This window comes from Tympanuchus pallidicinctus, unplaced genomic scaffold (genome assembly GCF_026119805.1).
Source record: "Tympanuchus pallidicinctus isolate F22 unplaced genomic scaffold, pur_lepc_1.0 scaffold3, whole genome shotgun sequence".
Lineage (NCBI taxonomy): Eukaryota > Metazoa > Chordata > Aves > Galliformes > Phasianidae > Tympanuchus > Tympanuchus pallidicinctus.
The window spans coordinates 82,765,886-82,790,691 of record NW_026294747.1 but is presented as its reverse complement, the minus strand read 5'-3'; the positions used below and the strand labels follow the sequence as shown (position 1 = coordinate 82,790,691).

At 37.8% G+C, this 24,806-nt stretch overlaps 1 protein-coding gene across 3 annotated transcripts in view; it reads left to right on the top strand.

The window, feature by feature from the left end:
• SLC25A13 (solute carrier family 25 member 13) overlaps positions 1 to 24,806 on the top strand; it is a 92,243-nt gene that overhangs the window by 31,522 nt on the left and 35,915 nt on the right. For 2 of the 3 annotated variants that reach the window (XM_052692388.1, XM_052692387.1), the window contains 7 exons: positions 12,311 to 12,450; positions 18,572 to 18,718; positions 20,478 to 20,616; positions 21,444 to 21,537; positions 21,714 to 21,798; positions 23,667 to 23,751; positions 24,201 to 24,359. In XM_052692388.1, coding sequence (XP_052548348.1) covers positions 12,311 to 12,450; positions 18,572 to 18,718; positions 20,478 to 20,616; positions 21,444 to 21,537; positions 21,714 to 21,798; positions 23,667 to 23,751; positions 24,201 to 24,359 — 849 coding nt within the window. Of the gene's footprint in view, positions 1 to 10,545; positions 10,664 to 12,310; positions 12,451 to 18,571; positions 18,719 to 20,477; positions 20,617 to 21,443; positions 21,538 to 21,713; positions 21,799 to 23,666; positions 23,752 to 24,200; positions 24,360 to 24,806 lie in introns of those variants that run through there. The other variant, XM_052692389.1, reaches the window with a different exon arrangement.

The window sequence follows — 24,806 nt, the reverse complement described above, 5'->3', positions numbered from 1 at the left end:
CATTGGAGGTGTGGTATTTGCACAGACAATGTGACATATACTTAGGCCAGTGTAAAATAGGAGTAAGAGGCTGTTTATTTTAGACACCACAGAGAAGTTTCTGATATCTGCAGAAGTATCTGCCGCCTCCTAGGAGGAAGGATGGTGCTGTCTGGAAGAAATATTAAAAAATAGTGTTCTTAAATAACTTCAGGTATTGAACTGCTTTTCAGAAAGTATGGAAGACATTTTTGACCCTAAATACTTATGTTGGATAAAATTTCTACTTCTTATCTGTTACATTTGGACAGAGTTATCCATCTGCCTTAGGTTTGTTGAATTGTTTATTAAACAGCTTGAAATAAAAGGTAGCTGGATGATGGTGACTCTTGTCTTTCCCATCTTCCCCTGTATGGTTCACATGCCCTTTGTCTTTTGCAGGTATTGCCCCACATATACCTAGTTTAAAAAAAAAAAAAAAAGAAAAAAACAATTGCAAATTCTCAGATCATTTAAACTGATAAGATCTACTACTGTTCCTTGAAGCATTATTTTCTTCCTTCTACCATCTCCAAAAATCTACATTTGAAGTTGTGGCCGTTGAAAAGACTTGATGTCTTTTCTTGTGTCTGTTTTGATTTTTCATTGTTTTGATTTTTTGTTGAGTTAGTTGAAGCTGTGTGTTCTGTGTACAATACTGCTTGTTAGAACAGCTCTTAAAAACATGACTGTAAATGCTAAAGGATTTGAAAGAATTTCAGAAAAAGAATTCTGCTGTTTCTAACCTTGATGAAGGAAGTATTTTGTGCCTAACAGTATTATTCATGTGTATGAACAGAGAGACGAGAAACAGCATGCTTTTAAATCAGGAGGGTCCACATATTTAGTAATGGTTTTGTTCCAGTGCAGACAAACCAGTGTTCCTGGAATGCCTGTGATGTGCAGGTTCTTGTCTGTGTCAGAGCCCCCAGTTGCTTGGAGCACTTATTAATAATCTAAGAACTGTAGTTGTTTGATCTGAATGCTGAATCAGTCCAACTTAACTTTTTAACTTTTGGCATTCTTCTTCATATTTTTCCTGCTGGTAAATGCTTCCCTTGGGGTTAGACACAGTGAGTCAAGGGATTTGTTTGGCATTTGAAACTCGTTGAAGTCTTTTTAGTGATGACAGAAACTTTTATGCCAGGCTGTATTTAAGGTATTTGAAAAAGAAAGCATGCCAACGTTGGCAGAGCCTCAGGTATTTTTTTCTTTTCCCTTTTTTTAAAATTCCTTCCTCTCCCACTGTGAAATCATAAAAAGTATCTGTAACTTCTGCACAGTATCGGGTAGCTTCCGCCCTAGAAGAAGGATGTAAGAGCTGTCTCAATGTTGTTCGTTCTCAGCAATACCAATTGACCTTTAGATAAAGCTAGTGTATGTTTGCTATTGTAAGGAAGAAGTTGTTTTGTTTCCCTCGCCATTACGAAAAAAGCTAACATTTTCACAAATGAACAATTACAATACTGCCCTTTAACTTTGCTGCTCAGTACCTCAGTCATGCACCTTTGAGGTTAATTATGAGATCTTTTTCCATTAACTTGAATGAGAGTAGGATCAAGTCCTTATCAAGGTTAGGAGACTTAAATAGGGGTTTTATGTACTGTGGAATTACAGTGTGAAAGGAAGAGGCGAAAAGGAAGAGGATCATTTTTCACTGCTTCTGTGATGTATAATATCTCAAGGATCCCATTCTTAGTGTGCATCTCATTTTACTGCTGTAAAGAAACAGCATGGCTTGTCTTTGCAGTCACTGTTTTTCTGTGTACTGAGAAAATGGTGTAAATATTTTAGCTTATACTGGATGGAATGCAGGGCTTTCCGGCTGTGAACTTCACTAGGCAAATCATCCAATTCGTATTCTTTCACAGGTGCACTTAGCTTGATACCTTTGTAAAACAAATTAATAATGGGTTTTGCATCACTGATCTTTTTTACTGACTGCCACATTCAGGCTGTAGATATTTAGGGAAATGTTCTGAGTAAAGAAGTTTTACGATTTAGTATATTGTACTCTTATTGAAAAACACTATATTCTTGCTTTAGCTTCTGAGTTGGAAATTCCTTTGCATTCTAGCCATATGTTGACATCTGTACAATTTCAAATGTTTCAAATGTTTCGACTTACAAGTTAACTGTATATAGTTCTTTTGACAGAGCTGGCATCTATTTCAGAGGTCTGATCTGCATCAGTATGTATATGTGGTAGAGGTGGGGCAGGCTGGAAAGTATTTCTAGTTTATTACTTCAGTGAGATGAATGAAATGGTCAAGAGTAAATTAGTAGCCAGTGGCTGACTCAGTCTACACCTGGCTGTTGCATCATATTGTAGATTTATCTGCTGCTGAAGTGTCAAAGCTTTGAGAGTTTGCAAGGAGTTAAAGCTCTCAGCAGGAAAGTGGGAGGAAGTTTAGCTGGCTTTTAAATTTGAGGCAAAGAGCAAACCATTGCTTCTTACTGTTGAGTGTTGACAGGCACATAAAAGCTGATAATATAAGTCCAGGGGTTTAAGAGACTTAGTAGAGTTGCTTTTTTGTCGTATGACTGTATTTTAATGCCTCATTAAAGAAGGAGAGCCCTTTGAAATGCTTTACTAGATGGTATTTAAAAAGAACCATGAGAAGCTTGGGTAAAAATGTCAGTGTTTAAAAACTAAGTTGTCTTAACCTTCATCTTTAATTTTGAATAGATAAATGAAATGATGACAGGTAACAATTCTGAGCAGTGAATAATACAGAAGTGATATCTGTGGACTGGAACTTTCTCGTATACAGGTTTTCACAGCCGTAATGAACAGCAAAAGGAACATTGTCCACATTGGTTTTTCTCACAGAGAAAGGAAAGGTAGAAAAACGAAAGTGATTGCCTGAGACTGTGCTGACAACCAGCACTAAACCCTGTGTTAAAGATGTTCATTGATTTGTTTTGAAGTAAATTTTCCCACCAAGCAAAAATTCTTACTCATAATTTTTGAAATGCAGCTGTGGTGCAGTGTGTGGTTTTCCAATTTATTTATTTATTTTTCTAAGTTTTCTAATTCAAACTGAAGCTGTTTCAAAATGGATGCTGTGTGGTGCTGCTTTGGGAAATACGAATATGCCTTAAAACAAGTTGGTCTTTTCACTGAAAAGGAAAAAGCAACAGAAACCACCTCAAACAGCAAAAAAAGAGGGAATAGAGAACCCAAACTCTAAATTGTTGCTTATCTTAACAACTGTGGAGCTGAGCAATGTGTCTGTTTTTGTCTCGTAACAGAACTCTATTAACGTGTAGACAGCAGCTATTGTGTATCTCTGCTTCTGTTATTAATTATAGCAGTACACATTTCTTAGAGGAATGAATAAATTAATGATGCATCTCACTAAGCACTCCTGTTGGCATATGTTACTTGAATTGCCTGAACGCTTGTTTGTAAACTCTAAAAACATGTAGCTCCTAACTGAGGTTTATGTATACAGCTCTTCTGATGATCTTCGGAGGTTTTTGCTCTGTAATAATGCTCTGACTCTTTCAACATGTTAAGAACTATTACAGGAGTCTAATGGTTGCTTTCCTAACCAGGATTAGGTTCAGATTTTGTGAACCTGCTTGCTCTTGTTACAGAGGATTATTTATGCTTTGCTTGATATGACCTGGCTCTTATGGGATTTATGATTGCTTATGCAATACCTGGCTTGCCAGTGTCCAGCTCAGTACACTCAAAACCATGTAAAGCAAAGAAAAGTGAAATCTGAACTACCAGCGTAAATTGCTGAGGCTCTAAATTTTGATCATTTGTTGAATGGCAATATTCAGTAATCCTCAGTGAGGTTTCTGTTGCTGGTTCAAATTAGTTTGAAACGTTCTGTAGCTCATGATGTGCTAGTTTACACTACACAAGGAAACATCTGTTGATTTATAACTGATGGTTGCCAACATATGATGATCCCAACAGCAGTGTTACCTACTGCGGTGTTACAGGTGTAAACTGTGTTTAGTCTCTAATATCTTTTGTTGTTTCCACTGCATTTTGCACAGATATGTCTGTTTCTAAAAAGAGTACTTAGGGAAGGTTTGCAAGTGTATGTATTTTTCTGAGCAACCTTTGAACTCTACTTAACACTGTTTTCATAGAATTTAATTTCTAAACGTATGTCAGCTTGGCAGGTTTCTCTTATTTTGTTTTCTTTTATCTAACATGTTAAGTAACTAGGCAGACTTCCATAAAGGCATCTTAAGTTAAAACAAAGCATATTACCAAGCGAACCTGTCTTTTTAAATACTAGGGGAAGTTCCATCTTTTCATGCATTAGTGTTTCATTGGGTCTAGGGATACAAATGAATTTTCTAAGTCACCTATAACTGATATTTTGTATTTTGGTTTAATCTTTCTTGTTCGCATTTTGTCTTTTTCAATTAAAATAGCCTACTGACAGATAGCTGATTGAAGACTGAGCATATCTCATGTGCAAAAAACAAGGGATGGTCACAGAATCACTAGCTAGTTCAGGTTGAAAGTGACAGTTCTTTGCAAGGGCCAGCAAGACCACTAGCTTTGATGGCTGTCTCCAATGGAGGTTTTAAATATCTCTGAGAATAGAGACCCTGCAGCTTCTATGAGCCAGTGTCTTCCAGTGTTTGACCATCATGATGGTTGAAAAAAGAGTTTATGATGCATAGTTGGGAGCGTCCACGCTCCAGCTTGCTTCCGTTGTTTTTTGGCCTTCCCTAAACCCTCATCTCATGTAGCTGTGGAGAGCTATTGCTTATGAGGAGTGTTTTCTGAAGGCAGTAGCACACCAGTATCAGATTGACATGCATGGATTGTATGGTATCTTCTCAGAAACAAAGGAGGTCCTCTCAGCCTGCCCTCCATCAGGCTTAGAAAACCCCATTCCTTCAGCCTGTCTGTGTACACTGTGTGCATTAATCCCCAACTGTCCTGCTGATTGTAATTCATAGAAAAGATAAGATAATATTTTATTGTAGTTATTCAGTATATTACATTTACCTTGGTAGAAGTGATCTGTTTTTTCTTTTTTAAATTATTATTATTCAGGGCAAAAGGGAGTAAGTTTAGTTTTTATGCCCTCTTGGGCTTAGTGCTTTCCAAGCCTGTGGTCTTTGGGCTCTGGCAGTTTGTCACTCACTTCTAAGGATGCCAAGAAAGGTAACAAAGAAATGTAATGTTGTTGCCAATAAGTTGAAATTATGGATGTCCACAGCTCCAGCAGAAGTATTTTTAATGGTTTGCATCTTGAAAAAATGTTAAAAACACTTTTCTATAAGCCAAATATGTCATAGTCTGTGTATAAATTCATGTTACTTCCCCTTGACATCCAAGGAGGACAGAAGAAGCAGACATGCTTGGATCCAGAATCTTAACTGCTGAGCGTAATGGTACTCTTGAAAAGAGCCTCTTTTGGGGATATTTGCAGTATTTAGCAGAGCAGTACATGTGCTCATCTCAGTCAAAAATCACAGCCAAGCTGAACTGGAAAATGTATGTATATCTATGTCATGAAGAGGTGTTTTGATAGTTTTTGAGGTTATGTGCGTAAACAGTTGGAACAGGGATAGCTATGAGGAGAAATGAAAAACTCAGCACATGCTGAGCAGAGGGATGAAACCTGAAGTTTGTCATGGATCTCTTGACTGGGGAAGAATCACAAAGACAGCAGTGTGTTCTCTATGATAATGTTTTCATTAAAGTACATTTAATCTGTAATATTGCTCTGCTCGTGTTGAAAAGTTTGGGTAGGGCAACAAAATCATAACCCATTCATTTTTTTCAGTAGTTACTATATCTCTTCTCAAAGGCAGTGATGCTGAAATTTGTATTAGAATTGTACCAGGCATTGAATTTTTCTGGTTTATTTTCTTGTTTGTTGGTTTGCTTTTTGTCATCTTTAAAGTCTGCCTGATACATCTGAATGACATTTGGTTACTAATACTGTTTTTAATCTCATCCATACGCACGTGTGTTGTAAAGCCTTTGTTGCTTCTTCAATCCACACAAAGTGTGTGTTTCTCATCTGAGTCTTTAGTAAGGACTTCATCCTCCAGCTCTTCTTCCTTGCTGTTGTGTCTCTAAGGGTGCTGACACTCCAGTAGATGCTGTCAAAGCACAGTGTCCTTTCTACCTGGAGATTTGCTGAGTCAACCAATTCATTTTATGAGAGAATCCTTGGATCCGCTGTAAGCTTTTGCTTTCCATTATTTGCTCCGGATGTCAATCTGTTGTAACCTGGAGGTGATAAATCACTGTGAAGGTAACCACTTTTTGATACATGTGGAGATTTATTGCACTTCTTTAAATGACAAGCTTGCATTCCAAACAAATAAAAGCAACCAAAACAACCATGATTTTTCAGAACTTTTAAAATTGCTTATGAGGAGCGTTTTCTGAATGCAGTAGCACACCAGTATCAGATTGACATGCATGGATTGTATGGTATCTTCTCAGAAACAAAAGAACTCAGAAACTGTTCCAGTTCAGTGGGTCAAAAATCCACTTTTTATGAAAGGCTAACTGTAGATTTGCACAATTGACTATAATGGCTTCAATTTTAAAAGACAGAGGTAACAGAGAGCACTTCCAGTTGGTGGGATAATTCGTATATGCTCAAATGACTAAAACATCGTGCTTTCTGACGCTACTTCGTGTTACTTAAAAAGAAAAAAGTAGGTGTGGAAAAGGTGGGAAAAAGCCAGGGTGAGAGTAAATCTCAGCTGTATGAGGTCACTCTTTGGTTAACAGTAAGCTGAGGGTTAGCCATCTTTCACACATCTGTGTAGGCTGTAGAGGAAAAAAAAAAGCCCAAAATGATTGCTAGGCAGCATTTGGAGAGAAACCAGAAGCTCCCACACCAAAATATATTTAAGCTGTGGCAGCGTAAGCGTGCTATTTTGAGCTTGATTTTATTTATTTATTTTCCACCTCCTTTTGAAAGCGCCCTCGAATTATAAATTAGAAGGCAAAAACTCAGGCAGGCCCTAAGAGCTGGCAAGGTACTTTGTTATTACAAATTTTAATACGAAATTTCAGAATGCAAAGTACACATACTTTCATAGTGTGTGTACTTCAGTTCTCTAAATTGGAAAATCTGCTGTTACCTAGCAGTTAATAACTATTTTTTTCCAACATTTGGAATGCAGGACCTGTGCATATGATAATGCTGATAAAATATGATAAGCTGATAAAAGAAAACAAAACTGATAACATGTTGGAAGTGCTCGAAGTGAAAATTACAGTTTAGGTAGGTTTGGGGGTAGATAGTTAGACATTTTAATTGAACTAAAATAGTTTTATACTAATACAGTACTGTTGTGGGAGTACATTTTGTGGTGCATTTGAAATTGAAGTATTTAAGTGGAGGAAAATGTATGTTAATGCTTTGCAAGAAAGGGATTTTTTTTTAATACCATCTTTCTAAGCAAAATAGCTGTTAAAGAAATAGATCTCTTATGTCTATATTGGAGTGTAAAGTGTAATAACTTCTATGCTCTTTTAGGATAATTTCTCCAAGCCAGGAGTTTTCTTTTATCACTTTGGTTGGTGTATTAAACTGCTGTTTGAAACATCATGTGAACTCTGAAGTAAGTTGGTATTTCTGGACAAACTACAGAAAAGTCAGCTCTGCCAAGTGTCAAGAAAGCTGTTGAGTCAGTCTGGATTCTGAAAGTTCTGTGCTTTTAACATCTCAGTGACATGGGTAACAGAAACGAGTCCAGATAATGATTTCACTTACCATATGGAAATAAGGACATTGAATTTGATACAACAGCTTTGGTTGCGTATAAGCAGCACTTAACATAAGCAGCAAAACCCCATCTTGTCCATTACAATTCAGCACTAGTCCACAGCTGTACTAGCTCAACATAGCTAAATTGGCTAATATTGTCATTTTATTGTTTTAGTTTGATTTTGTCTTTGGGGATTTTCTCTGAATTTGGAGTAACTGGTTCTATTAAAAAAGAATAAGCTACCACTTACCTCTCAGTGTCAAAAGGGAGGCTGTAAGAAGGAAGGAGAAAGACTCTTTAACAGGGTTTGTGGTGATAGCACACAGGAGATGGTTTCAAACTAACAGAGGAGAGATTTTGATTGGTTATAAGGAGGATGTTTTTTTAACATTAAGGGTGGTGCAACACTGGCACAGATTACCCAGATTGGTGGTGGATGCCCTGTCCCTGGTGGCATTCAAGATCAGGCTAGATGGGGCTCTGAACAACCTGATCTAGCTGTAGGTGTCCCTGTTCATTGTAGGGCAGTTGGACTAGATGACCTTTAAAAGAGTCCCTTCTAATTGAAGTGATTCTATGGTTCTGTGATTCTATATGCATACAAACACACAAATTTAACAAAAGAAGTGAACTCAGTTGTGTTTAAAAATAATAATAAAAAAAAGTTGTTTATACGCAAATGTGTATGTATAGCTGCACTTTTCAAATGCAGGTGAAATTGATGTTAGTCTAAATAGATGGGTTGTGTTAATGCAAGGTTCTACACTCTTCTGAATGAATCTATTTTAAAACAGGAGCCATACTACATAACAGAATGCAGATAAACTGCACTGACCTAAGCTGCTGTATTTTTTCAGATTAACCCTCCATCCTTCTTGAGTCATGTAATACAATCCCATTATCTTCAAATTATGTGCTTGGTTTCTATTGTGCCAGCTTCAGCTTTAGAGTTCTGCCAGATATGTTTCTAGTAGTATTTTAAGAAGGAAAGAATCTCTTTTAAATTTTATTTTAATTTGGAATTATGGAATAGATTGTAGTCCATGTTTTGCAAGGAATCAAGAGGCAGAAAAATACAGCATTACTGTACTATTCCAGGGTTTCAAACCTGTGCAAAAAGGTGCCTGTGACAGCTGTTCTGATCTTATTTTTTTGCAAAGGGATGTTAGAGGGATGAGTACTTTTCCTTTGCAATCTGTAGTAATCAAACTATTTGCAATATGCCAATTATAAAACTATTCTAACCTGTTTTCTTGACAAAGAAGTGGCAGGATGAAGGAGGTGATTATGACACTTGTTCCTCCAGAGTATTATACTCTTCTGGGTGAATGGGTATGGATGGACAACTCAGTCAAATGCTTGCACGGTCAATAAGGAAATCATTATTTTTCATTTAACAGCTGAGCAGTTAAGATGTGATGGCCTGCATGCCATGCTCATAAAAGTCTGCTGCAGCTGAGATGACCCACTGTCATCACTGCTGAAATGCACCTCTGTGCTCACATCCACTGTTTGGTCTCCATAAATGTTCAACAAACGTTGATGAATGTCAGTGGGTGCCATTTTTTCCACATGGAGGTATTCAGACTGCCCCTCTGCTGCCACCTGTAGCACAGCAACAAAATGTAGCAGAGTTTCAGTAGGAAGATTCAACCCCTACTGCCATACCAACCTCTGCCTCTGACGTCGTAGGCCAATGTAATAAAATGGGAGGCATGACTTTCAGAGCAGCCTTTTTGTATGAACTTGTCTGTATACACACATGCTTTTTCACAAGTTCATCATACTTTTTTTTGTTGTTACAAGGAGCAGCAAGGGCAGCTTGCTGTGAGCCCTCAATAAAGGGAAGGTGACGTGAGGGCGGACAGGCCCAGGCAGAGACCTCAGTTCTGAGGGGCGCTGTCTCATGCTGCCTGAGTAAGGAGAGCAAAGCAGATCTGCTGGCAGTGGCCAAGCTCAGCCACGAGTCCAGCTATCACCAGCCCATAACAACAAGGTAGGTTCATGCCTTGTAAAGAGTCAGTGGGTCAGAGTTGCCGAGAGGGGTGGGCAGACAAAAGTGTCCATGTGGGGAGTTTGAGGCTTCTGTCAGTTCTTTCTCCTATGGCTGTTGGGTTGGGTTGGAACAGAGGGAAGAGCCTGCAGAACTCGGTGGTGCACTCAACCTTGTGGAAGAGTGTAGTTTCAGGTGGTCAAATAGGACTCACTGCAAAGCCTGTCAAAGTCATTTTGTTTTCATCTCCACTGGGATTTATCAGACTTGAACAGGTTTTAAGTTCCTTTGCTTAAGTTCCTTTTGCTACTTGGTAGTGCCAATATTAATATTTTTTTCTTTCTTAATTGGGAATTACCATTTTTTCACTTCCTATTATTTGATTATGGTATGATATATATGTTATGATAGTGGAAAAAGGTCAACAGAAAACAGGAAGGTAATCTCCAACAACACGTGACTTGTGCTTTAGGCTATGTGGATAGGAAACATCCTAAATAAAAGACATGCAGTAGTGGGACGGTACCTCACTCTGAACTGCACGACTTTTCCTCTCAGTTGACTTTAGAGCAGAATTTTGTGTTTGGAGAATGATGGCTGACAAGATCCGAGCCTGTTGTAATGGATATTGAAGACGTGAATGAACAATGCTGTCCTGGGGGCACAAAATTTCTCAGAAAAAATTCTCATCAGATTTTAGGGCCCAAAGATTTGAATTTTAACAATTTGTGGTTAACAAGGGTCAGTTTTTCTGTTTGTAGGTTAAATACAACTTGTTCTTTAACTACTGATTCCAGGGTTCAGTGGATGATTTCTTCTTAAAAATGAAACAGGTGACTTTATTGAGATGTGAAGATGTCTGCAGTATCACCTATGCTCTCTCCATGATTCCTAGCCTCCTCACTTTAGAAGAAGCAATCATTGCAGGTAGTACCAACCACAGTGAGTTTGGGTCTGTGTGGCCTTTGCAGCAGGACACTTGCCTCTTTCACAGCCTCAGAAACACTTTTTTTGTGCAACTCTGGCCTTCATTAACTTAGACACTTTCTGACAGCTTAATGTTTCTGAGCCGTTCTGTCCTGGCTCTCACTTCTTCCCTGCTTCTTTGGCTTAAAGTGGGGAATTTTGTCCTGGCTGGGTTTCCCCAGGCCAGCAGAGCTGTTGTGCTTGACTGTCATAGACTGAGCCAGAACTCATGCTTCGCAGGAGGCAAGACCTCATGGCTCCAAGGAGTTGGCTCCCACTTTGCTTGTGGTGCTGAGGTGAGCTGGAAGACAGCTCGTAGGCCTTGAGGGGAGCTGGCTCCAAGGAGGTAGCTTCCAGCTTCTTCTGCAGGCAGGCCTGCACAAAGCCGTGCTGCTTTCCTTGCCTCCAGGCCCTGGTCACGCCTGGGAACTGGCATCCAGCTCTCCTGTTCACAGACAGACAGGAGCCGAGAGTTTGGGTTCCTGGTCTTCTGCAAAGTGTGAAGGGAGCGGGAAGGCACCTCCTGGCCCTCTCTGTGGGTAGGGAGTGTCTCCTGGGAACCAGCTCTCCCTGCCTGCAGGAGCAAGCAGGAGATGAGAGCTGGCTCCTGGCTGACTTTGCTAGGGGGCTCATGCAGATATTAGGAAGGTATTCAGCAGCTGGGAACCCTCTGACTTTGAGCTTGTCTTTGGCAGATGTGTTTGCCATTTGTTTTTGGCTGAGATGACTTTTGCTCTTGCATTGAAGTGGGCTTCACTGTGGGAGAGACCTGTCTAAAAGGCGGGTATTTCCTCAGATCTTGTTGCTGTTTTTGTGAGTTAAAATATGTACAGTCCAATTCCAGCAACATACTGCCCTTACAGCTGATTATACAAATTGACAACTTTCAAACAGCTTTTGTTTACCAAAAATGCAATGTACTACCAGAAAATCTGCTAAGCCCATAATAACTGATAGTTCAGTTAGGTTGCTAGGCTAAACTATCAACCTTGCATTAAGGTGTAGTTTAAGAAACTTCATCACGCTGCACCTCATAACAAAGCAGGGTCTGTTGAAGTCTGCTTTTTGTTGAAGGTTTTGATAGGATTGTGTTCTATCTGCCATGTCCCTTCATCCCCTGATCCACATGCAATTATTCCTGTAAGGTAACTGCAGAAAAGTGGATCTTGAATGCTGGTGTTGTAGTAAGCTGCTTTGTTTGAATGTGAACAACTCTTAGAATAATACAAAAGATCATTTGTTGTTACCAGTTAGAAAAGATTATGTTGAATATTAGTTAGCTTTGGTCAACTTTTTATAAATTATCTTTTATTCCTTTCTTGCTTCACTTTGAAACTTTAGAATATTTAGTTGAGTCTCTTCTGATCATATACTGGGCTAGTCCACGAATAAGACTATCCAAGAGATTGCATTTATGAAGATTTCAAAACTTTTCATTTACCATGATTTTGTTTAATAAAGAAAATTAGGTTTTCTTTGCAATATGTTACTGATTCATATGAAACAGTATTGCTTTCAGGTTAAAAAATATCGTGATTGTTTATCTTGTATAAATATATGCTCATCTCTATTGCTATTTTATTATTAACGTTTTTCTTTTCTTCCCAGAGGATGCTAAGCAAGTTTTTGGCCAGACCACGATTCATCAGCACATTCCATTTAACTGGAATTCAGAGTTCGTACAGCTGCATTTTGGAAAGGATAGAAAAAGACACCTAACGTATCCAGAGTTCACCCAGTTTTTGCTGGTGGGTCTTGTACAATAAAGTTTGTCAAAATTAAAATGATTCAAAGATTGCAAAATACTGTGCTGCTAGGAAAGCTGCAAGAAAGGACATGTGGGCTTTTGCAATTGAAGTGCCAGATTTTAATATTGTTCATTAATAGGGTAATGTAATGGTAAAACAGCTGATTTTTGCCAGGTGTTTCTTTCTTTTTTTATTAATTGTCAGCATGCAGAAAGTCATGTAGATGAAGACATGAAATCAAAAACTTCTACCTCAAATTTTGAAAATTTCCTATATTGAATGAGTCAAAGTATGGTATGTAACAGCATTGAACTTTTTAGACCCACTGACAAGACTGATATTAAGAAATACTTACATGTGGAAATAGCATGTTTACTAAATTAGTATTTAATTCAGTGTTGATGTCCAATAAGATAGTGTTTTACTGCAAGCCCTTTCCACACATTTGTTTCCTTGTTTTCCTAAATTTTGAATTTAAGAAAGGGAAATACTACCTAGTTTTTCTTGAGGTATATAAAGAATAAAATACAATCTTTCTTTTACAAGGAATTTTTGCCTATTCACACTTTGTGGTACTCTGTTAGAGAAAGCAAAATATTGTGCTAGTAAAAAAATAAACAGTTTATCTGCATTTCAGCACTACTGTCAAAAATACTCTGCAGTAGGAAAAGTGATTCTTGAAGTGGTGAAAGACGTGAGATTCTTATTTGTATTCCTTCTGAATACTTAATGCCTATATTAGTATTTACACTGGAGAGTTTTAAAATGGGAAACTGCTTGAAGACTGCAAGGTTTCTTTTTTTCTTGTTTACACAAGTGTGTTAGTTCACAGTAGGAGGTGGTATCATTTTGATGAGGAATAATTAAGCTAATGCTATTGAGACAAATGTTTCAAATTGACTTTGTAGAGCAGAGCCTAATTAATTTTGTATGAAGAGGACGTCAGGTATCACATGACTAAGTTGTATTTCCTTAAGCTTTGTATTGACTGCTGCAAGTCCAAAGTAGCTAAGAGGTAGACCAATTCTGCAGCTGAACAGTAGACTAGAACTTTGGGATAAAAGAGTGAATATGTTGCTTAAAAAAAAAAAAAAAGTAATGCTGTGATCTCATGATGTGGTGTTCCAGTACCTCCTTCCATACATAATGAGCCCTGGGTACGTATCTTGATTTTGATGAATTACAATCAGCCTTAACTCATATACACACATGCATCACTGTTGGAACACAGCAGTCCTCTTGAGCCAGACAAACCTGTTGGTCATGTTCCCCATATGACAGAAAGAGGAAGGATGAGCATAAACATGGAGAGTAAGATTGATAGAAAGATTGATAATTCTGGATACCCTATAGAGAGGTGAGTTGCATTGAGGAAAAGTTCTGTGGGTGCTTACAAAGTTGATCTCAGCACTATTGCAGACATCAGGGACTTTCAAGCAAGTTAATTGTCTGAAAACTGCTGAAACAAAGCTGACTGTTATCTGTACAGTTTGTTAGGATGCTCAGTCAGCCACAGATTGGGTATATCTGTTTACTAATTTTCTAGAACTGTGAAACTTTGAAACACATTTCCTTACTGACTCTTGCTTCGCAACGTTATATTAAACAGTGAAGTTTGGGCACAGAAATGACTCTCAGCATAAATTGGAGAGTTAATATACAGACATATATAAACCTCCCTTTAAGTTATGTAACCTTCGCTACTCAGCCTTTCTGACATTCTGTGTGTGCATGAGTCAGTCAGTCCCCTTGTTCTGATGTCTAGACCTTGCACCTTAGACAGCAGGAGAACACAGTGGATAGCAGATTACCTCTCTGCATTCCTGATTTATGAATGCTCTTTACATTGCTCTTAATGTGGACCAGATGGTTCTGTAAGGCACTTCAGGTACTGCTTTGTAAGTACAATGTAATTTGCCACTTCTAACGAAACGATGCACACAGAGTCAAATTCATTCATGTTGGATCCTATTATGCCACATAAAGTTGTTACATATTCATTATCTGTTGTAACGTTTGGGCTAATCATTACTTCTGGCAAAGCTGAAACTACTTGGTAAGTAACATTACTATATTTAATCCACGGGCAAGACAGATCTCTTCTGGCTTTAAATAAGAAGGGTTTTTGATTGTGATTCTGGGTATATATATCCAGTCATCCCTTTTTTTTCTACAGTAACAGTGAGGTGTCCAAAAGTGTAGCCTCTGAGGTACTTAGCTCGAATACACATAACAATCTATCTGTATCAACCGTGAGCTCAAGGTGTGTTGTTTTTCCCTGCTTCTAATTTTGCTAGCTTAAAATTAGCCCAGATATCTCTGCTACATATCAGTCACATCTGTATCTGTTTGGATATAGTCATGTTCCATTATCACTTAAATGACAAGTCTGCTTCATGAAGCGTAACATTGGCCCCTTTCCCAGCATGTGAAATCTATTCTGCAGAATGGATTTTAATGTATGCTTCAATGTGGACTTGCTAATTCAATTTCCACATTATCTGGAAATTTATTCATGCCTAACATATTAGTTGATGAAGTAGTACTCTTTATAATTGACACCCAAGGATCTACTCCAACAGAAAGGACTGTGCTGCATCTGGTGCCTTGTAGATCCATTGGAATGGAACCCGAGCATAGTTTCTATCTAACTGGAAAGTAATGAAGTTTATAATGAGCTGTAACTGAAAGCTCAGATAAAATGTCTAGATGGAAAATAATTTCACAAATGTTCTGGTGCCAGCATGCCTACCATGATGTGCAAATTAATTTTTCACAGTCTTATTTGAGCTGAGGGAATTTTGGACTTGCATCATCAAAGGAGAAAATGCACTGCTTGAGTATATCTAGGTTTACAAAAAATCTAGTCAGAGAAAATTCTTTAGAATGTGTAATTCATAATGCAAAACAATGAGGATTGTATTATTTTTTAAACATGATCTGTCTCGGTAAGCAATATTGGACAGAAATAGGTGAAACAAATGTTTCTGGAGATTGTGGAGCATCTCTAGATGTTACAGATTTGCTTTATTTTTTCGGTTTATTTTAAGGTGGCATTTTTTATATGATTGCACGTACACAGCATAGGTAGAGTTAAGAATATCATCAAATTTCCCTGATAAATTGCTAGTTGCTGCTGAGCCTCATTTTGAAGCACAGTTAATCATGCTGTGAAGTGTCTTAACTTTCAGACTCAGAGTCAGATGGAACAGATGGCCTTTCTTTTGTGCTAAACACTTTAAGGAATTTATTGTGTTGGTATACAATATCTAGTTATTAAAGGAGTGACATCTGCCTGTTTTGTGGCAGATTTTGTATGAGACATTTAGTTATGAGACTGAGTCTTGTTTCCATATAATGAATCCAAAAATTCTCACACATGTACATCAGTGTATTGTTCACCTCTTGGGAATGTTATATAACAGAAGGTCCTTATGCTTCCTTCTGTGTGTGCAACTGGAACAAAACAGTGCTTTGCTCAGCTCAAAACAACCTAAGTAGCCTAAGAGAGCCTACCTTACCATGAAGGTGGGATGAGCCTTCAGTAGCCATTTGTGGTCTGCTTAAGCCATTTCATTTCTGAACTAAAGAGAAGATGTGGATAGAGAGCTATGGAAGGCTGACCTCATCCTATTCAGACCTTTGTCTTGCTGTCTTTTTGCAGCTAAGCACTGTGTCCTGGATCACTTTGAGCATGTGGGATAATCCTCTCTAGTTAGTTCCACATGTACCAAGAAGATGGAAAGATATCGCATCAGCAAGGGAAGAATGAGATCGTTTGACTCCTTCTTGATTGTAGTACTAACAGCCTTTTTGTAATTATCTGGGTGATGACAACAAACATGCCCTTTACATGTGTCTCTGGAATGTGAGCCCTGCTTTCCTTCTGTGGCTATGACATTACCCCCACCCCAGGTCCTACCAACAGGGAGACATAGCTCCCAGCTTGCAGGCTGATGTGCACAGGTGGTAGCAGGCTGGACTTGTGTTCTGCAAATGGTGTGCCAGGGTTTTTATTGCATTTTAGTGCTGAGTTCTGCCAGCGTGGGACTGCCAGCAACTGCAGTGGTTAAAATAAATTGAATGAGAGAGAAAAAGAGAGAGAAGAAAGCAGAATTCGGTTTCTCATGTAGTCCTTCTGGTAGATTCAATTTATTTTTTTTTAGTGATGCTACCATTAGATGACTTTTTTTTTTGTTGTTAATTTGTTCATATTTTTGTTCATTTTTTCTGTTTCCATCCACTAAGTAGTGAGTAGTTAGGAATGGAAGTTAATACACTTAACTCCTCTTCAGAGCTCTGTGCCTACTGAATTAGCTGTCTGCCTTAAGCTGACAAGTTGTTTTGCATGGTAGTGCTCTTCCCACTGTAAACCTCCCTAAATTTCTTGCTTTCAAACTCTGTTGAAACTGTAGTCAGAATTGCAATGAGACAGGAGCTTACATAGCTACATCCAGCTGGATTGCTCAGTTGTAACACATCCACATAAGGGGCTGTAATGTAAAGGAAGTATGACAGAATTTAGACTGTAACACTTCGAATTACAACCTTCACAAGCATTTCTTATTAAAAGCAGAAATTTCTGAATAATTCTGTGAATGAAGTGCATAGTTGAAATACTGATCAGTCTTTTCCTGTCTCTCCCCTTCCCCTTTACCTTCTGCTTAAGTTATTAGTTTTCTTCATACCTTTTATTTCAATAAATAGTGTTTTAATTATGAGTTAAGACTGAAATTAGAGAAGCTGGAGTCTGAAATGAAAAGACAAAAAATGGTTTGAATGGCAGCATGCATTGGTGGCTGCAGACTGGAGTGAATGAGCGTAAGGCTGAGCGGTGGCTGTAGACGTCCTGTGGATGTGGACTTATGATTGTTGGATTGGCTTTTGGCCTTTCTCTATAAATTCCACTAAATGTTGCTGTAAGAAAAATACCAATTTTCAGGAGATTGTATTCTGTGAATACATCTTGCTTTTGGTTCTTGGCTACTGCAAGTCTTGGCTTAACAGGTCTTTGTGTGTATTTGGAAATAGAGTGAAAGTAATAGGATAGTGCCATTGTCCACTGCAAGACTTGGTCTAGTACTGCTGACATACTTCTGCAGTGATTCAATTTCCTGAGTAACTGATTATTAAAATTCATTCAGACTTAGCACAGAGTTTCCAGTGAAGAAGCTTTTACAAGGCTTGAAATTGGAAGGAGGGACATGGTAATGATTTATTTTGTCCCACTTGGTAGAGAAATACTGATTGGTAAGTCAGACTGCATGACCAACATGTAATTCTGGTTTTAGCAAGCTCGTAGAACTAGACAAAACATTGATATGTATTATTAAGTTACCATCTGTGCAGGATTGTTCCTTTTAATTAAAAGATAACAAAGTGCTCTAATAGTAATTGATGAAGAAAGGGCAAAGGCCACAGTGAAAAAGACACACATTTTTGGGAGATATAAAGTCTTTTTTTTCTGCCCTCTCGTTTCTCAGCGTTACGTCTGAATCACAAACAGGTTATGAGGTGGTTGCAATAGATGATGCTTGTTTTAGGTCTCTGTCTGTTACTAATGCTGAAATATGGAGAAGCAATCTTTACACAGTCTCGATATCAAGAGTTAAATTAAACAGTGATTGTCTTTAATAGATAAATAAAAATATTTTAGATGAGAATGCTTTTTGAGTGAGTACTTTCAGGATTATTGAAAGTCATAGCAGAAATCTCTTACCATACTCTACCAGCAGTGAAGAGTTTTACAGAACATATTTTGTTTTGTAATGACACACACAATAAACTGGATAATGCACATCCTGGAACACTTCAATGTTCACACATGGGAGATTACCTCTACTGGTTTGTTGATATATGCCCTCTGTTTCTCAGTTTGAACAGCATGACTTAATGCCCACGGAGCAGAGAAGTCATGGCTGTTGTTTTTGGTACTGAGCTCAATGACAGAGGCCATTTATGCTACAAATGGAAAAGGCAGAGAGCTATACACACTGTATCAATTGAAGGGGTTACATGTAATCATGTTTTGTTAAGTGTGAGATATTCTGTAGGATTGCATCAAATAAATCTGTTACAGTAATAATTCTGAAGCTAACTTTTTTTTAACGTATCTTTTCAGGAGATACAATTAGAACATGCAAAACAAGCTTTTGTGCAGCGAGACAATACTCAGGCTGGAAGAGTCACAGCTATGGACTTCAGGGACATTATGGTCACTATCCGACCACACATGCTGACACCATTTGTTGAAGAATGTCTAGTTGCTGTGAGTAGCTCTGGTAACATCATTGGGAAATCATGGAATCCAAGATTGAGATCCATTTTTTATGTAGTTTGACCACTGATCCATGTTACAGGTGCATTTTTTTAAGCTCAGCAAAAATTATCTATGCATATAGAAGTTATCCCTCATTACAGAATATAAATTCTCAGCTCCACTGGTTTCCTGAAACATGAGACAAAGCAAGTAGATGGGCTGTTGTGGGGCCTACAAATGTGGAGTTTACCTGACTATTTCTGGTCATTCTTTTATAGTGGGCTGTGTCAAATATTTTGGGTTAGAAACAACCAACCCTTTACATCCCATTTGGGATGTCATCCTCAAAGGACTTGCATTGCAATTTCAGTTCTGAGTGTCCAAACACCTGTGGCAGTGTAAGAACTGCAACATCACCCAAGGATATTCACTACTGACTGATTGTTGGTACACTTTAATGTATGCTTTTGTCAGCTTGAAATGCATTTTATTTTTTATTGGATGTTTTCTTGTTTTCTAGACATGATTCTATTTCTGTTGTCCATTAAGCAAAATGTTTTTGTTTTTCTGTAATTTTTAGTAATTAATTTTCTACCATTTCTCCCAAGTAAAATCTCTAGGTTTTTGTTTTGTTTTTAAGAATGATCTTCCAGCACACATAAGATTTGTCTTTCATGAACTCTGTTTCTCGGAGAGCATGAACTTCTCTTACAACTATCACATTATAATACATCATGATAGGCCAACTTAAATATTATTCACTAAAGGGGAAAAAAAAAAAAAGGCACATTTGGTTTTGACCACAGTTTCTAATCTTGGGAATTTGTAGCAAGTCTTTCCAAGTGATCTGAAGTCTGGCTTTATCCAGGTTTAAAGAAGTCTTTTCTTCTTTGATTTGTAAGAGAGAATTCCAGGGAGATATGTAAAATGATGAGAACTGCAAACTGGGCAGAATACTGAAAGAAGCATAGAGTAAAAAGCATAGCCAGAAGACTTGTGGACTGACAGTGATTTCTCAGACCTTCTTCCTCCCTTCTGTTTCCAATCTTGTTAGCAGCTTTCCTGGGTCATATGAGATTTTTTGATTCTGCCTCAAGGTCAACTAAATTTTGACAAGCTTAAGCATTATTTTCAGAAATTTTGTAGTCCATCAATCTCGTACTTAGTGAACTGATCCAGTTTCTTTTTCTGTGTGTAGGCCCAAGACCACTTCAAAATAAAGGCTTAAGTTCGGTTCTCATTTGAGAATGAGCAGCTTTGCAAACCTTGTTGTTTCCATTTGGTTTGACTGCTGATACAAGCCTGAGAGCTTACTGCTATTTTTTCACAACTTGAAATGCATGTGAATTTAAATGTTCGAGTTGACCTCTTTCAAAATATGTTTTGATTTTGTTGAGATTTTCTATATAGTAATATACTTTACATGTAGAAGTAGATTTCCTCATTACTAGAAATAAGCCAACTTATAAAACATTTCCAACTGAAACAGCACTGAAACTTGAACTTTGTAAATTACTACTGGTTATGTTGTTATAATCCTGCATATGTATTTGTTTAGGTTTGTAGGATGGGGAGAGTTTTACATTCTGGTCATGATTAGTTTCAGTAACATAAGAATCTTTCATAGTTTTCTTTATTTTACATTATTTAAAAAAAAAATCCTTTTATACCCTCACTCTTGTAAAAATAACTTTGTTTGAAAATCTTTATTTTAAGATTTTTCTTAATTTAATAGCACTTTTTTCTACTTTTACTTTCTGCATTGTAGGCTGCTGGTGGTACCACTTCTCATCAGGTCAGCTTTTCCTATTTTAATGGATTTAATTCTCTCCTTAACAACATGGAGCTCATTAGAAAGATCTACAGTACTCTGGCTGGAAATAGAAAAGATGTGGAAGTCACTAAGGGTTTGTATAAATGTTTGCAATCTGGAAATTTCCATGGGCATTTGCTTTGGGTGGGTGGAGGGGAAGATCTCCTCTGTATGCTTTTAAATCAATGGGAGGAAGAGAAAGCCTGCTTTGTTAGTATTCCTCGGCACACCATTCAGTTTTGTACGCTCCTGTTGGAGTCCACCCTCCAGGTTTTTCATTTTGTTTCAGTCAGAAAAAGGTCCCAGTAAACTGCCAGTGGGGGCAGGGTGAGGAAAGTATGTAAAGATATTTAAAAGTTTAAGAAAACTTCCTAGGACGCCTGCCAAATTGGCTGCCTATTAAAGTGACCTTCAAGGGTAGTTGAAGAATTCCATGAACTTGTATTGGCAGCACAGTATGCCGATCGACAAGCTTGGAACAAGATGTTATCTGCTATATCTAACCTCTTTATAGAGAATTCCCTGTGCAGTGCCAGAGTTTCATTAATGCGGCCTACTGGGACTATGCATAAAATGTTCCACATCTCTTAACTCTTGATTTTTTTTCTTTTCCTTTTTTTTTCCCTGTGACCCACAACTGATTGATACCGTATGTCAGATATCCTCACTCCTACTGATAGTACTCAGCTTCAAGACCAGAGAGTAGTACTTGTTTACATGGTGGATATACCGTTTCAAACATACATTTATTTAGTGGCAGAAACCCTTTTATGGTGGGTCACTTCTTTTCCTTCCCTTTGTCTTTTTCTTTTCCACTATTAGCATCTTCTGCTTAATTCAAAGTAAGTGTAAGGTACGCTGGATTACTTGTATCTGGTTTAACAATTTTTGTTTCTCTTCTGTATTTCTATTCTCTTGCAGAGGAGTTTGTTCTGGCAGCTCAGAAATTTGGTCAGGTTACACCCATGGAAGTAGACATCTTGTTTCAGTTAGCAGATTTATATGAGCCACGGGGGTAAGTGAAGAATTGTCTATCCTTCCCTTTTTCCCTTCCTCCTCTCATGTTTTCTGAAGGAGGGGGAGGTGGTGGTAGGGAGCAGAAGGGTGTGGTATAGTGGTCAAATGCAGATAACTCCTTGTGATCCAAAAACACATCTCCTAGCAGTTGCTAAGCTGAATTAATTTCCTCAGGCGTATGACATTAGCTGACATTGAAAGAATTGCTCCTCTGGAGGAAGGAACGTTGCCCTACAACCTGGCTGAGGCTCAGAGACAGGTAAGAAAAGGAACTGGTAAGACGCTATTATGTATTGTGTTCTGGTTCCGGTGTTAGAGAGAGAGCCTACGTCCTTCTGTGTTCTCAGATTACTGAGTTACTCTACAGTATCTGTGAGGTGTATCTTCTTGTTAGAATTCAGTTTTTAATGTGCATCATGCCTTTTTTTTCTTATCTCTGTGCCCATTTCTCTTGGGATGCATTTTGACTGGTTAAATGTAATTTACTTTGGAAAGGTAAAAATATATGAGTGTAATCCAGCCATTCAGTAAATATTAGAAGTATACCTAATTAAATTGTTTATGTTTCATGATTCTGTTGCTCTCTGTTCTTTTTAATGAGGAAAGACTTCCTGCTTGAGTATTGATAGTAAATTCAGCATTTAGCATATTAAATGGCAACCCTTGTTCTGAAAATGCACACAGGTTCAAGGTTTCAGAGTATCCTCTGCTTTGCTCAATGCTCTGCTGAGTATGAAAATAGGAGGGATTATGTTTAGCATACCATCAGTTTAAGTAAAATCATAAATATTCACTATATAACCAAAGCCCGAAGGATATTGACTTTCTCCTGGTGGTCTAACAAAATGAACTTTTGTTCTGTTAGAGGCAAAATGAAACAGGAATGTTCTTTAAATATCAAACTTACTGAGCTTTTAGTTTTTCATGTCATTGTAGCATATGTTATATTTTTTAATGATACAAGTTTCTATACAGATAGATTTAAAACTAACCGTCTCTGTTTCTCTCTTTCTCTGTCTCTATTTTAAGACAGTCTTGACTTTGTGTCTTGTGAAACCGTGGGGTTTTTTTTGTTGGTTTTTTTCCTACTCTGGGTCTGTGTGGAGACGCCAGTTTGACCACAATGGGTTGATGCAAGCTACATTTTTAGGGCTACCAGGCTGTAAGCCAGGCCTGTGTGTGTATGTGTATACACATGCATCTCCTTTGCTTCTCTTTCTTCTTCTCCTCCTTCCCCTACACTTGGACAACCCCACTGCGACTCTAAGACGGTATCTAGCATGGCGGTTTTTTGTGAGTTTGAGCGGTGACTAAATGTTGACTATGCTGGGTGAATTCAGATGAGTAGACTTGTAAAAATTGACCATCTATTCCTAGAAGACTCCTAAAGGATTTAAAAGCTTGGTCTGAATATCAAGTAACATAAGTTACAATAGGTGGCAGTAAAATGCAATTGTGAAAGGGAAAACTTCTTCCATTTTTGCTTTGGGGACGCTGTCTCTTAGTATCATAATAAAGTAGGATTATAAAACTGTTGTTGTAGCAGATGTAAGGCCTCTGCATAATTTTATTACACTCATTATTTTCCTTCATTAGCTAGTGATTTTAAATTTCAAGCACTTCTGGAATTTGCTTTTCATTACGTTGAATCTGAACTCACGGACTGAGCAAATGAAATTGTAGGAGTGCTTTATGGAATCTCACTGTCCTTTAGCAAATGCTTGCATATGTGCTTTGATAGCCTGAGAAATAATAGGGATACCTATTTTTTCCATGCTAGAAAGAAATTCCAAACTGGAGCTGCTTGTAGCTGTAGAAAATTCATGACAATAAGGCATAATGTGTGCCCTGTTAGGTATGAATTTGAGTTCTTGATTTTGGAGTTGTATAATTTCTTGTACCATCAGTCTTTCTTGTTTTTTCTATCCCAAACTGAAGAGGCTATGCTATATGATGCTTGGAAATGCGTGGATAAGACATTTTATTATAAAGACAAATTCTCCAGTGCATTCTGGGATTTCTACTAAGTATTGATAGACTTTCTGATCCTGAGATATTCTCTTAAGAAATGCAGTACTCTGATTATTTTACTTTTCCTCCCTTTTATTTTTCATCCTGTCTTGACAGAAAGCTCCAGGTGATGTGTCTCGACCAGTCCTCATCCAGATTGCAGAATCAGCGTACAGGTTTGCCCTTGGTTCAGTTGCTGGAGGTTAGTCATGGCTGAGCAAAGGAGTATTCATCTTCACTGTTTTCCTTTTGTACTTTTTCCCCTTTCCCACTTCCCCTTCTTTGTGGAAGACTTTCCCATCTTTTCCTTGAAATCCCTTTCTAATTAATGTCACGACTATAAGATGGCAGTGGAAGAGATCATCTGGTCTACAGTACTTTTGGAATTTATGAGCAATTGGAGTTTGCTGGTGGTATTTCTACTTAATTTGTCACCAAAACAGTCTCAGAAGAATCAGGTTAATAATGAAATAGCGTCAAGAAATGCTTTTGGTTGAAATTATATATGTGGTAGGTAGTTGTATCCAGAACATGATATTGAGAAAAAAGATACGTCTGAGCACTGAGATATATATGTGGAAGATGATAGTTGCAATCAAACACCACAAATGCAAAATCATTGTTTTCATATAGCTTGATTTTTATTTGCAGCTGTTGGAGCCACTGCAGTCTACCCAATTGATTTGGTAAAAACTCGTATGCAAAACCAGCGCTCTACAGGATCTTTTGTGGGAGAACTTATGTATAAAAACAGCTTTGATTGCTTCAAGAAAGTGCTTCGCTATGAAGGTTTCTTTGGGCTTTATAGAGGTAAGTTTGAAAGGTGGCATGTACTATTAGTATGTGAAGAATTCAGGAAAACTGAATTTTTAAGCCAATTTTGTTAATACTTCAGTTTTGTCTGATTTGTACTTTTTCTTTATTTATACTCTTGCATTAATTTGCATTCCCTTTCTAGCTGAACGGTTTTGAACTTATTGATAACTAAAACCTCACTGTAATGAGAACACTTCTGTGGGATCTTTCCATCTGCAACAGAGCAAGAATTGCAATTTCCTGTAGCAAAAAGTATATCTTTAGTCGAGTTTTCATCTCCTTAGCAGTCCTTAGCACCAAGAAAATTTGTTTGGTAAGAAGTTAAGACAAATCATCCTCTGTTTGTTTTTGTTTTAACATCCTTTCTCATCTATTGTCTTTCTATTAAAAGCATCTGTAGAGAAAATATGGTCCCTTGTTATTAACTAGATCTCCTTTTTG